The following is a 14,515-nucleotide window of genomic DNA, read 5'->3' on the forward strand; positions in this document are numbered from 1 at the left end:
AATCTTAAATGACAACATTTCTTTTCCTTTTGTTTTCAGTGCTATATTTTATCTCAACAGTAAACACTTCAGATTTTATAACATCTTAATATATTTTTGAAGCTGTGTTACAGGAAATGTCTTCAATATACAATTTTAAATACAGAGTTTGAATGTGAAATTCATGCAGCTCTATGTAATAAAGGCAGTTATCAGCTGGACATGGCTGCCTGTCATTTATCACCTCATTAAACTCACTTCCTCTTGTCCTCTATGAGGGATCAGAATTGGGTGGGAGGTGTATGCCCAGGCTCTGGAGCAGGTTGGAAGCGGGTCCGGCCAGCCCAGCCTGGCAGCTCAGAGACTCCAACAGGTTTGCGACTAAATTGACATCCACATCTAAAGGCTGGATCTCCTCTTCTTCTGTCTCTTCCACTCCTCCATCCTCCCTCGAGAGACCGTCTCCAGTAGATGAATGAGAGGAGCCGTTGTCCAAGCTCGTCTTGTTGTAATTCTGCAGAAATAGAAAAATATGCATGGAAGATGATGCATGAACTATGTCGGTGCATTTGTTTCTAACTGATATTAGCTTGAGGATGAGGAAGATTCACAAAGAGAATTTACCCTTTGACTGAAGCTTTGTCCTACATTCGTGCTCATCAGCTCCTGATCCATTTGGTCCATGTATCTTTTGAGGCTGTCCAGAGTTTCTGTCCCACTCATATCTGCCTGATTAGAGGAACCCTCCTCTTTTTTTTCCACTTCTTCGTCATCTTCTCCATCAAAATCTTCATCTTCCAGATCGTCTGAATCTAGCTCTTCATCTTTGCTTCCTAATAATTAAAAAAAAAGGGTAAATGGAGGAAAAATTGTCAGATTTTAAATGTCAGAAATCTTTTAGAACCTCTACATACCCAGTAGTCTGTCCAGGGAGTTGGTCACAGAGTCTGGGTCAAAACTAAAAGGCTGAGTTGCACTGCTCCTGGAAAACAGAGGAAGGCAATATGACATATGAAAGAGAGACTAGTGATGGTTCTGAATAAATTAGCAAGAAAGTTTTTATGCTTTGTGAATAAATTGACTTTTTTCATCCAAGCAAAGCACAAAGAAAAAATTAAGCAGCATGTAGCCACATGCACTTGAAAAAAAATAAAAAAACATGCTAATCTCTCAGCAGTTATGTCTTAGCTGGTGTAATAATAATTCGACTTTTAATCACATGTGAATGTGTGTTAGTCTGGATATGAGAGTTTTTGATTTACATGCATTTTAAAAGTCTGGTTTTGATCTAGATTTATCTTTTTTTTTCCTTGCGTCATTTAAACATGCTGACATTCAGTCATTTAGTGAGTCTCTCACCAAGGAAGTTCAGCCCCCTCATGAGACGACATGGCATTAAGGAAATTCTTCAGTCCTTGACTGACTGCTACCAGGCTGTAACCAGCCTCCTCTTCCTCCTTGTTGTCTTCCTTATCCTTTCCTCTCTCCTCTGCATCCCTAATGTTCTGTGTCTGTTTAGTGGAGCAGGATTTTTTGCTGCTAACATCAGCTCCGCTACAGCTTCTTTCCTGCAGCAGCTCCTCCAGATCCTGAGCTGTGAGATCCAGCCAGCTGTCACCTGGAGAATGACACAAAGAAAGGCAAATTATGTGAATAAGAAGGTTGGAGATATGGGAATGCAAACCAACAAGACAGAAAACTAAATGAAATAATTGTTTAAAAGCAGATACTTACTAACAATGATAGTGTCTGATTTCTAAAATAATTATCCAAACCTTACAACACCAACTTTAATACATGCATATCCTTACAGGCAAGTTCAAGCTTTCACAGTGAAATGAAAAATCATCACATGTAGTAGGGATATTGCCTCAATGGCAATATCTCACAAAATATAATCTAAGGATCCAAATGAAATAACAGCCATATGTATGCAAAGACTGTCAGAAAATGCGCAGCAGGGATGGTTTCTACATTTCTAAGTGAAGTCAACCAAAGTTTTCCTTTTCAATGAAGTTCGGTTTCTATTTGATCCAGGCAAAAAAAAGAGGGATATCTACTAACTTTGAATTTTTTTCCTGTCAAGTTAACATTGAACACTGGATACATTCTTTAGTCAGACTTTTCACTCACTGTCCTCTTGGGGGAGCTGTGACTCGAGTTTCTTCATCTCCTCCAAGTTGAATGGACTGCAGCTGTGCAGCACCTGGAGAACCTCCTCCCCCGGGGACAGAATGCTGAAACGACATTCACAGCATGCATATTCAGACCAATGCACAAAGGCAGATATACTCACACACTTTAAGTCTTGCATGCACCGATCAGTCACAACATTTAAATCATGAACAAGTTAAAGAAATAACATTGATCGGTGACAATACAAAGGTAGGCTAAATACGCGAGCCCTGGAGTAAATATCACACAAAGCCCTCCACCCAGCCTGCAAACTCCCCAGATCCCAATCCAATCAAGATGCTGGGGTATGATCTGAAACCAGCTCAACAGTCCCACTGGTTGCTACCTACACATTACACAACTGGTTTTGATGTTGTGGCTGTTTGGTGTACATGTGTGCACAGACATACTCCTCACCTGGATTTTGAGGCAACAGAGAGTTTGAAGAAATTTTCTGCAGACCTTGAAAGTTCTTTGTAAAGGACCGAACCTTCCAATTCTCCCTGCATTAGGGGATACAAAGAAAAAGTACATTATGAGTATGCTGTTCTCCCATTGCATCCTTTTATATTCATAATATAAAAGTCGTTTAAAAAGCGTCACTCACCCGGAAGTAGCCATTTCTTTCAAGACTTTCCAAAAAGCCTTTCCACTGAGGATTGCAACTGACTGGTGCATTAGGCTCTGAAGATGGCAATCTACATTTAGAGCACAGGATCTCAAAGCCATGCGCCTGGCACAAACACAGACGTGAAACGTGAAACTCAAAACACCTAGTTATCTGCACCCTTGCTGGCAAAAAATGCATAAAGAATGAAGAACAGCACAAGCTTACCAGCTTCATGCCAAGCTCCTGAGCCTTGTACTGTGGATGAGAGTGAGGAGGCAGGTTAAATCCGCTTCTTCGGTCTGGAGTGAATTGCTGTTGCTGCAGCTGGGCATACAGGCAGCGGGTGAATGTCACCTGTTACAAGATTGAATAAAGACAGTTCACAATACCTATATATATATATTACAAAAAAAAAAAAAAAAAACAGAAGCATTATTTTAAGACATGAACGTTTGCCATTCGAAAAGGTAAACCTTGTTTCTTTGCTTTAACCCACTACACTTATGAATGTTTACATCTTTTACCAAGGTGAGGACTCTTGTTTCAGGAGGAAAGGTCTTGAAGCTCCGACAGGCCTGCAGATCCACAGGATCCCGCAGGTAGAAAGCTGAAACTGCAGGTGCAACCAGATCTGGTCGCTGTGCCAACACAGTGGCAATACCTGCAGGTATGAAGCAGTGGGCACGATGGAGACCACTTTTAATCTTCTCTGGGTACCTGTTTGATAAGTAGAGATTGACATTTTTGCAGTTTGGTTTTTGTATGCTCCTGCAAGTGCTTTATTAAGTTTGTGATGAAAAGTTATCCCCCACTAATAATTTAAATCATACATTCTGACATTTAAGACAGTATAACACACAAGCAGTTGCTCTTGTCGTTAACGTGTAATTTGTTTCCACTTGTATTATAGGAGGAATGCACAGTATTTAATAGTTTTAGTTTCAGGCATAGGCAGACTTTTATTATGTGTGGAAACCCTCTCACCCTTGTAGCCGTTTCCTCACGGCTGAACATATCTTGGAGTTTGGCCTGCATGCTTCTGGTTGAGTAGAAAGTAGTGCCAGAGCTTGCACTACACTGGGTACCACATCATAAGGGAAACCCTCTGCACTGGATTTGGAGGGACAGGGCAAGATGTGCAGCTCTCCCCTGTACAGAAAGACCTGCCAAAGAAAAGAAGTGTAGCAATTAAGACAGTGTCAAATGGATATTTTAAGCCTTAGCCAATACTTTTTTATTTGTTTCATTTTTATTTCCCTCTTGATTTAGTAAAACCACAACAAAAGGTTTTTTTTTTTTAATGATCTCATTCCTCCCAAGCAGTCATTGCTTAATACCACTTCAAAGCTTTTGAAATGTAAACAAAAATGCACGCCATTCTTAGACTACCTTAAACAGATGATCTTCTATAATGAAAATAAGTAAGTGAGGTGGTATCTGGGATACAATATAATCTGCCGTTTAATCTAAGGTTTACTATGAATTTAGAATCTGCATCCTAGGGCTGTACGATCATATAATCATGCTTAATGATCGTGATAAATTTCTAATCAATCACAGTGATCAGCTGTGAGCCTATTTACTTGTAAATGTGCACGACAACAGCCAAATGGAGCCTTTTCCTGCTCCGCTTCCATAAGTTGCTGGATAAGTTGAACCTAGGCAAGCAGAATGACCGAACGTGGAGCTGAGAGCAGCAAAATAGATGCCAGACATGACAGAGTTATCACCCGAAGATGATGTCATTATCGAGAAGAAAAGTTACTAAACGTCATGTGACAGTGGTTTGGGTATCTCCAAATATATATATATATATATATATATATATAAATATATATATATAGTGATTATTATTATTGTTTTTTTCCTCAGGTTTGATCTTAAAACTAAACAAATCAATTAGAATTGTGATACGATATGAACTCAATAAAAGTCTATCCTCATAGCTACCATTTAATTGGAATGACTCACTCTATTTTCACTGGTGTCTGGATTCAGCCACTTGGGAAGATAATCTGCTGCTTCAATGAGAAGAAACTCCCCATCATTGTCCTCAACTCTGCAAACACAGGCATTAAATTCTAAATTGCAAACGAATAGACAATGATGCACATTTGAGCTGCAGGAAAACATGTGATATGCAATAATACTCTTGAAAGTTGTGGAGGACCTGCTAACAGCCAGTATGAGAATATGATACACAAAGAACACACACTGTCTCCTTACCTTGCTGCAAGATCTGGAAAAACCTCAGTGATTTGCTGCAGGAGGTAGACAATAAACCATTCGTCCTCAACATTGTCTCCAAACTGAGTGCTCCCCCCAATGTGAGCAGGAAAATCTCCTGTTAATCAACAGAAACACGCGAGTATTTTGTGAGTTGACCTATTCACCACGGGATAAATACTTTAACCGGTGTGTCCATGTGTAGTACTGTATACTACCTTTCTCAGGATAATACTTCAGGTTGAATGATTGATGCTGCCAGATGTATTGTGTTAAAAGAGGGGCAACTTTTGCCAAGATCTCTTCTATCAGATATTGAAGGCGTTCTTCAGTCCTTTGAAAATCTGAACCGTGAGGCTGGAGCAAGAAAAGTTTGTACTCAACCATATCCTCCTGAATCATCCTCCTTTGCAGGGCGTCCATTATTAGTCTTATCTAAAAACCTTTAAAAGGGACAAAAGGCCGATGTGATACACATATCATACGGTCAGCATGTGGTCTAAAAAGAAATGATTTCTTTAAGTTCAAAACCAAAACTGAAGCCCATGCCGCTAGCTAACTCCAGCTACGATTTATTACGTGAATTAAAAATAATAATAATTTAAAACTGTACGCCAATCTTACCTCGTCTTGTTTCTAAAAGTGAGAATATATGTAAACGTGAAGCGAAACGATAACAATGAAGGGTTCAATATCAAGGTCTGGTAATATGTCTGTGCGTTGTAACAACGCCATCTGCGACTATTTAGGTCCTTTCAGAATTTCTAGTCGACTGCCCCAAAAATCTACTGAAAATGGTTCCGACTTCATGAATTTACCTATTAAAGAAGTTCTCGTTTATGAAAGGAACTAACTATGCATAACTTATGCCGCTAAATTTGTAGGTACTAATCAATTAATCGCATAACTCAACATTTCAAGTTTACACGACATCACGTATGACAAACGGATTCATTTCATGAACGTAATCTAATTATCACAGTGAATGACGGGAAATGTAGTAAAATGACAAGAACAGTCGGAACTTCATTTCCCAGTAGCCCACGCGGTTACGCACCTGCGTATCCATGACAGCCGCGTTATTGTTGTCGTCGGTGGTGCTAATGTTAGCATAAAGAATTTCTCTAAGCTGATGATCGTCACTGCAACTTCAGTAAATTGTTTTGATGGATAAACATAGGTGTCAATAACATTTCTGACCACAGACAATTTTTTTTGGTGTTGTAAGATACATTTTAAGGGAAATTATGCTTTGTGGAATTTTTATAGTGTTACTGATGTCTTTATGACATTTCGTGCCACCATTCCTGTAACGTTAGTTAGCTTATTTTTAGGCGTAGCCTTTACTTATCATTACCTGTTGTTAGAGAGAACGTTAGCATTTGTATCCGAACCCCTGTCCAGCACCCTTGCTCTAAGGGCTTTTATGTCTGGACTAATGTTCAAGAAAATGTTGGACATCCATTTATACTCTTCTCAGGGGGTCCTGGAAGCGGAGACAAGAATGAGAGGTGAGGGCTTGAGCCCATAATAAAACTGAAACAAAGGAGAATGATTTCACGATACAACAGGAGACCTGTATCGCACAAGCTTGAGATGTGAGTACTAATAGGAAATTGAATAATTCGTGCAGCGTTCATGATGTTTCCAGCTATTGTGCTTTTTGTGGCTGCCCGGTAAAACATAACATGAATTTGGCTCGCTAGTTTAGGCTCTAAAAGCGTTAGTTTATTGCAATATTTAGTCACATGATGGGCAGAATGATCATTATGTATTATATCATTTGGACACTGTTATTTTCACTGGTGTCAGGATATTCTGCTGTTTTAATAAAAGGAAAGGCACGATTGTACTTTACTGACATTTTTTCCATTCATAATGTATTAATTTTTTAGACGCACCACTTATGTGCATTCGAAAATGTGGCATAATTGTTTAGTTGATCATTTATTTTATAACTGTTCTCAATCTGTAATTTGTGTAGTCGTGGATTGTCTCGAAGCCGCCTTGATCACCACCCTCTCCCAGAAGAAGCAGATGATAACCAAACTCCTCCACACTACCTCCACAACTTTCAGGAAGCTTCCTCTGCACACAACAGGTAACCAAGTCCTTGCAGGCATGGCTTCCTCTGCAAATAGTCAAACCTTTGCATGTCCATGATTAGAAAGAAAAAAGAAAAGAGCAAGCAACAAGCACATACATACACACTCTCTTGGGTGAGTGTTTTGTAATGCTACACCATCTTGAACAAGACAGCTGATTCTCAGGACTCATGCTATGCGACACCCAGAAGTAGCGGATTAATTAATATCACATTGCCTCCTTCAGATGTGCAGTTGAAAGAATGAATAATGAGGCAGCCTGTTAGAATATTCAATAACTCCTGACATTTGCTCTTCATTTTCCACTTTGATTATATACGCAGCTCCTTAAGCAGCCACTTAAATTATTTTTCCTCAACCACATTAAAGAGACTTTCTCTACATTTACAAATATGCAAGATCTTGATTTTTCAATATGTGTAGAAGGGATGCAAAGAGATGATCTGCTGCTGCTGTGAGATAAAAAGAATGTTGGAAACAAAGACTGTTTTCATTACTTTTCAAGCTCTATACAAACCTCACAACTTCCCTATTTCTTTGTTAAGCTCACAGGCATCTGCTGCTTCAGTTCACTCTGACTGCACCACTGTCATCTCAGTGGACTCCCACCAGTCCTGGTCAGGTATCCACAGCTCCACAGGTACTGGCATCTCCACAGAGAGAAGCTCTGTTTTCTCCTGGGGCTATGATGTAAGTCTACTCAAAAGAAAAGATTTTTCACATGTTCTGATGGTGGCAAATTGGTTCTGTTGGTCACAGATGACATGTTTTTCTTTGGCATTGAAAGCATCCTCTTATATTTGTCCTATTGTTTTGTTTTAAAATGTATCTATTTTTCAAAAAAAGCTACTTTCACATATTTTTTAATGTACATATTAGATTAACTCACCCCCTCTCACACATTTTGGAAAATGTGTGGGACATTATGTAAGCAAATATAACCAGTATCTGTTTTGTAATAACATGCTTTGGTTATCTCCAACTTATGTTTGTATTTTGGTATTATGCTTTGCTTACAACACTGAGCCAGTTCAACCAAAAATTTCTGGGAGTCAATGATTTATTTAGTAGATTGTCTTTAAGTTCCTTCAGTCGTAAAAGCTAACTTACTCAAAGCTCAGCTCTTTTAACTTTTTATTTGTCTCCCTTTTTTTATCTTAACCACAAATGCACATCCCTTGAGTTTGAGCTCATTGTTACTTCCACTGAGGTTTGCCTTAAAAAATATTGAAAAATAACAGTGATATATCAGCATTAGATTATGAACAGAATGAAAAGTCACAGCTTTCAGATGCTTAGCTGGAGAACAGAGGTTTAAGTAACTTTTTTGACTTCCATTCTTCTTCTGTTGTTTTGTCCCACAGGAGTTCGACAAGGCAGCGTCTCGGCAGGTGCAGCAAATGTTTGAGGAGATTGACAAAGAGCTGTATGAAGGGAGAGGAAGTGGGGGTGGGATACCACAGGGGCTGCAGGATGAATGTCAGCAGTGGACCACACGCTTTCCACATCTTCGGTATGCAATCCACTTTTTTTCTGCAGCCCAGTTAGTTCTGAATGAGTGGCAACAGTGGAATCTGAGATTAATGCTGCCATCCCACTCTTGTAGGACAACATTATTTTATTTTTTTTATTTTGTGTGTGTTACTCAGGATCTTGGGAAGTCAGCTGATGTGTCCCACTGATGAGGGCTTCCAGTGGTATGCTACTCCAGGGTCAGCCAGCCCTGTCAGCAGCACATCTGCAGGCAACGACAGCGATTTGAAGTCCCAGGACAAAGATAAGGGTGGTGCAGAGTAAGTCATGAATGCACTGACACACTTGTTTAATGCTGAATTTAATTAAAAACAGACACCTTTTTCTGGTATTCACATCAGTTTGTACAGGGATTTTAAACATACAACATTCTCCAGTTTTAAACTGGCATTTCCTCATCTTGGGTGAACTTTATTCAGCCTTTCCAGATAATAGATTGCTTGCACTGAATAAATTAGGGAACATTTACAATGCTTCTATTAAAAACTGCTTTTCACAAGAGTTACTACATGCTACTTTATTATCTTCTGTCTCAGGCGTTAATTGAATACTAACTAAATCTTGAAATAGCTGGATCTTAGGGGAATCCTAACTGACTATCTGGTTTTGTGACCTAGACATTCTGACTTTTCAGTCAATTCTTTGGGCCAAAGTCATGTTGTTCAGCTTTTGACAGGGCTAGGACTCAGACTGAACTCATATGGACTGGGCAGAGCTTCAATCTGATACAATGAAGATTAGATAAAATAGTGATGGATATCCAATTGTATTGATAGTAACATGATTTTAATTGTGCTTTTATGCCTTGTGTTGTCAGCTAAATTGTTTGTCAATGTCTATCCATATTTTTCTTTTAATATAAGGTACTTAATTATGTTGTCTTGGGGGGGGGGGTTAAGGTTGAATGTGCAGGGCAAGAGAGCTGCCCTGATCAAGTCCTCCTCAGGAGAACTGGATGGCCCTCTTAACAACTCTAGTGGCTCTGGCAGCCATGACAAACTGGAAGTGATTGAAGTAGAGGGTTTGATGGAGGAATACCTGGCTTTTGATAGCAGGGATCTGTGAGTTACTCACTTTCGAAAGTTGTTATTACACAATGAGCAGAATTTAAACTGCTCTTGCTGCTTATAGTAAATTAGATGCTAAGAAAACTAAAATTATTTATAATTGCTTTCCACAGAGACAGTGAGTGGGACCAGGATTATTCAGAGTCAGTTCGGAGGCATCGCTGTCTGCCTCCTGTGTCACCATATCGCTGTCGCCGTCAAGCTGTTCTCGACTTGCTGTTTGATGATGTGTGGCAGGAGCTGGTTGGCTGGATGAAAGAGCTGGTCCAACGCCACTGGGAATGCTGCACCACACGTTAGACTTAAGTTTCACTGCTTTGCTGACTTTAGATTGAACTCTAATATATTCACTGTTTTGACTTGAATTTAATGTGTGATTTCCAGATGATGAAACCATTTCTGGGAGCTTGAGCCCTGTACAGTCAGACTCCCAGAATCCTTTAATGCTGCTTTCCTCACTGCCCACAATGCTGCCCAAACTTAGCCAGAGCCGGGTCCCACCGCTCACAGCTGGCCCACAGTTCCAGGTCAGTGGACTGAGGAGGACTTAGACAAGCCTGAGGATTAGAAAGGACGTTTAATTTCTTTCATCAGTAGATCAGAATATCAATTCAAAACTTGTGATCTTGTTGACATTTCAAAGAATTAGTCTATTTTCTGTCCTTTAACCAATCCCAAAAGTAATATTTAATTAATGTCAAATTGATGCATTAAAACCACTGAGACTGAAGAGAAAGTGATAAAGAAAGAAATTATTTAACTTGGAAATTTTAATCTTAATGAATACAGAAGCACTGCAGAGTCTTATGTCTGTTCCAGATATACAACTTGAATGTTGCTTGTTTTTCACTCCTGTCTGTTTCTCTTCAGTCTCTCAGTTTTTCCAGTTCACTAACTTATTTATATCACTGTTTTCTTTCCTTCCCTCTTCATTCCCTGCCCTTCACCTCACCATGTTTGAGGACCTTTTCTTTTTGTCTCTTTTCTTTTGTTCTTGTTTCTCCTATCTTTCTTTGGTTCACCTTGTCTTCATTAATTCAACTCTTTGTTCTGCGCTCTTTCCTCCATCTTTTCTTCCCTGTCCACTGTCTTTTATTGGACATCCCTATTCTTCACCTAAAGAACACAAAGGCAAAGGGCTCAAAGCACAAGTCCAGACGGAAATCCAAAATGCAGAAAAAGCCTTCCAGTGTATGTAACTCCCTTATTTAGAGTCAAACTGGTGGTGTGTTGTATGCCCAACAACTGTAGACGGTCATTATCTTTATCTCTAGAAAAATGTGCTTGTGTCTGTTGATTAACTCTCAAGGATCCTCACTGCTTTTTTTTTTGTTTGTTTTTTTTTTTTTTTTAATTGCAAACATACATTGAACTTGAACAGCTTTGTTTCTCTTTAGATTGTTCTATTCTTTCATTAATTTTAGGACAGTTTTTTGTAGTTACTGTCTTCATGCATTTTAAATGTGATTGTTTTTTGTTTTTGTTTGTTTTGTTCTCTTTTTTTCTCACATAATTGGTGGCATAGCAGATATGAGGTCTTCCTTACTGTCCATCACTGCATGAAGAATAACCATTTCTGTTAAAATTATATTGCGTTGTAAAAATGGAAATAACTAACTCTGTGGTCACTGGGCTTCCCTTCTCTACTGTGTCTCCTTTTTCTTGTCTCTGTCCCTTAATCTTTCTCATCTTTTTTTCCCACATCCTCTACTTCTCATCCCACCTGTACCATTTCTTTCGCTCACTCAATTCACACCATTCCTCAGGTTGGTAGGGTGCCTATAGGAGCAGCAGCAACCCAACACAACCTGAATGACCTCATCATGATCCAGAGCATCCCCCTGCAGCAGAGGAATCTGGGTGCACTGGAGAGAAACCAGTATGGATGCATATGACTCTTCTAACCAACAAACATTTCCCCTGAAATAGGAAGTTAAATCCAAGTTAATCATATATTTTTAACACATAAGATGCATTTATCTTGCAAATGTTTTTCTAAGTAAACATTTTACATTTTGCGAGATGAATCATAAAAATCCTCCATCATACCATGTTGTTGTCTCTGATTTTTACACCTAACTTGGCAGAGAATTCACCCAGCTAAACGCTCCATTCTTCACCTTCCCACTCACCTTCCCACACAGAGAGCCAGAGGAGCGTATGTCTCGCAGGCCAGGCTCGAGTGTGGTCCTCTCCAGCAAGCCTCGCCCTCGCCGAGCCCTAGAGCAGAGCTCTTCCTCGCTGTCTCGCCCCGCACAGTCAGCCCGACGCAGAAATCCTCCTCCTCGAACCCTACTGCCATTGGTTCCCAGCTTTAGTCAGTCCAGCACAGGTGTATCCCTGGATGAGGTCATCCGTGGGACACGTCTGTGAGTTGAAGCATTAGAAGAATCCCACTGAAGCCCCTACCCTTCTTTTTTATGCCCTCATTCTCTTTTTTAGCCTCTAAATCTCTAAACAAATGAACTTGTCATGAATTGTAAACAAAAGAAATATAACATCATATTATGTAGTCATGAATCTAGTAAGTTGGACATTTCATCTGCATTTACTGTATCTTTCTTTGTGAGATTTGGATGAGATGTTTTTGTTTCTCAAAGTCAAATTCTGCCTGTGGAAGTAAACTGTGATGTGTGGAGAAAAATCTCAGTCAGACGTTGACTTTCATCCTCACAATTAAAACTGAGTGTTGCAGAACTCCCACAGTTACTCCATCAATTTGAAACAAAATGCAGAAAAGATCAAACAATTTTAACTCATTAAGTGTGTGGCTTCTTCAACAGAACAACAGCCAGCGATCATCTGACGTCTCCACTGTTGCCTCTGAGTCGAAACACACTCCTTCCTCCCATCAGCACCGGGGATTCAGAGCCATCTCATCCAGGCCAGCAGTCCAAGCTCACACAGGTACCATAACAGCACCAAGCAGGTTTTAGAAATCTACCAGTTATCCCCCAACATTCATATAAATAACAAACTAACAACTACATTGATTCATTTACTAAAATGTGTTGGTCACTTTTTAAAATAAAGTAAAATCCCAGTAACCAGCCATGTGTGATATTTTTTATCTTGCCAGCGTCAGAAAGGTGCATCCAGCCGTGCCCACAGTGCTATAAATGACGAAGCTGGCAGCTCATTACCAAGGGATCGTCACCACCTGCTGGATGCCTTCTCACGTCCCAACACAACTCACACATACAGAGTAAGATGCTTCACAGAATACAAGAACTGACAGATCACTTTCATGTTCCTTTTATTTTTTTCTAGCTATCAGGTTTATGGATGCCTCATCAGTTTATTAGTGTATGACCAGTGCGTTTGATGTTTGATTCCTGGCTCTATTTTCAGTCAGACACGCCATACCGCCGTTCCTTCACAGTACTCGACAACATAGGGCAGGGACGTCCAGGCAGAGCATCTGTGGGCATAGGTAAGCAATTCAACCAGAGTAGCTGAAGAGAAATCATTAAAAACCTGTAGGAAAGGGAAGGATTTAATACTCTGCAGGTTTAAATATAATCATTTCTTGGTGGCTCAGTTGTCTGATACTTTATATTTAAAATCCTGCTTTTTTTCTATGCTTGTTCTTGATTCCTTGGACGGGTTATACAGTACAGTCCAAAGTTTACTGTCCGAATATCCATTCATTTAAAGTTGTAGACGTATTAAAACTTTTGTAAGATAGATTTTTTTTAGTTCATCTCTTAATCACTTATGCATTAATTTATTCTTTCATATCACCAGACTCTCTGGGAATCGGTGTAACTGGCATCAGTCTCGGCATCAGCAGCTCATCTTTCTTGGACTCATTTTCTCACCACCCTCTGGGACACTCGCCCATCAAAGACGAAGAGGAGCCAGACCCACAAGCCTCTATCCCAGGTCAATAGAATAAAGTAGCTGGTGAAAAGCTTACAGACTTTTATAAAGTGTTAAAAGCTGGAGCTTACAGCAGCTGGCTTCCAGTTAAATTCACCAACTGAATGAAGGTTCATTAACTTTAGATCCTTTATCCCACAGCTCCACTGGTGCCTGTGTCAGTCCCATCTCGGGCGTACACCCGCGGAGGCGTCTCATCCAGAGCCAGCAGACCTGGCTTGTAGTTTGCCTCCCATCTCCACAATCTTCAGCCAGTCATCTTTTCATGAAGCAACACTGCAGCATCTGTGCCCACTGAACAGTTTTGTTTTACAGAAGTAGCACATTTTTTTAATACAGTGCTGCTTGGGTGGAGGTTTTTTTTGTTAAAGGCTTATTTTTCTATTGCAGAAATCAGCTTATGTGGCTGCCAAACAGCTAAAGTGACTCTGTCCTTATATACAATATAAGCCATCTGTGTGGATATATGCATGATCTAAATATGTTTGTGTGTGTGTGTGTGTGTATATATATATATATATATATATATACACACGTATGTGTGTGTATATATGTATATGTAAGCCACTGACAGGGATTGAGGATAAAACTATATTTCTTCTCCAACGTTACATCAGAATTTAGTACTGTACAACTTTTAAATAACCTGCAGACAAAAATCTTCATCTGCAGCTTGTGTGCATACAGGAGCCAGTGACAATAGGTGCCACACTCTCTATTGAAGCTGACTAAAAATCATTACAGGAAAGGATGTAGCAGCTGTATGAACTGAACAAGTGCTTCTACTAGAATTATCCTACAATGTAGGAATGTGTATATGAAGTAATTGTAAATAAATTTAAAGTAATGATTTCTGTACAAAGAACTGTATTAAATGTGATCTCCGTTTATCTGAGTAAAGCTAGGCGGACATGTTTTCACAGATAACGTCAGGATTA

General features: G+C 39.6%; 2 protein-coding genes across 3 annotated transcripts; one reads left to right on the forward strand and one right to left on the reverse strand.

Moving 5' to 3' along the window:
- Window positions 1–22: 22 nt before the first annotated feature.
- Window positions 23–5,781, reverse strand: ecd (ecdysoneless homolog (Drosophila)). Its single transcript, XM_042010328.1, has 14 exons — window positions 5,613–5,781; window positions 5,209–5,432; window positions 4,991–5,108; window positions 4,736–4,823; window positions 3,749–3,927; window positions 3,289–3,481; window positions 2,990–3,118; window positions 2,762–2,887; window positions 2,572–2,657; window positions 2,113–2,216; window positions 1,339–1,597; window positions 894–961; window positions 604–812; window positions 23–493 (listed from the first exon to the last, which is right to left on the reverse strand). The coding sequence occupies exons 2-14, from the start codon at window positions 5,411–5,413 to the stop codon at window positions 251–253; spliced, it is 2,007 nt and encodes a 668-aa protein (XP_041866262.1). The 5' UTR covers window positions 5,414–5,432; window positions 5,613–5,781; the 3' UTR covers window positions 23–250.
- A 298-nt stretch (window positions 5,782–6,079) lies between these two features.
- Window positions 6,080–14,465, forward strand: fam149b1 (family with sequence similarity 149 member B1). 2 transcript variants are annotated; one of them, XM_042010857.1, is made up of 16 exons: window positions 6,080–6,588; window positions 6,975–7,091; window positions 7,641–7,785; window positions 8,460–8,608; window positions 8,745–8,888; window positions 9,528–9,689; window positions 9,809–9,990; window positions 10,080–10,222; window positions 10,818–10,886; window positions 11,462–11,574; window positions 11,840–12,064; window positions 12,479–12,602; window positions 12,775–12,900; window positions 13,047–13,128; window positions 13,443–13,580; window positions 13,719–14,465. In XM_042010857.1, exons 1-16 carry the CDS (start codon window positions 6,542–6,544, stop codon window positions 13,799–13,801), a joined length of 2,049 nt encoding a protein of 682 aa, XP_041866791.1. In that variant the 5' UTR covers window positions 6,080–6,541; the 3' UTR covers window positions 13,802–14,465. The 2 variants fall into 2 exon arrangements, with proteins under 2 accessions (XP_041866791.1, XP_041866792.1); XM_042010858.1 differs by lacking the exon at window positions 10,818–10,886.
- The last annotated feature ends 50 nt before the right edge of the window (window positions 14,466–14,515 follow it).

This window comes from Melanotaenia boesemani, chromosome 16 (assembly GCF_017639745.1).
Source record: "Melanotaenia boesemani isolate fMelBoe1 chromosome 16, fMelBoe1.pri, whole genome shotgun sequence".
Taxonomy (NCBI): Eukaryota; Metazoa; Chordata; class Actinopteri; order Atheriniformes; family Melanotaeniidae; genus Melanotaenia; species Melanotaenia boesemani.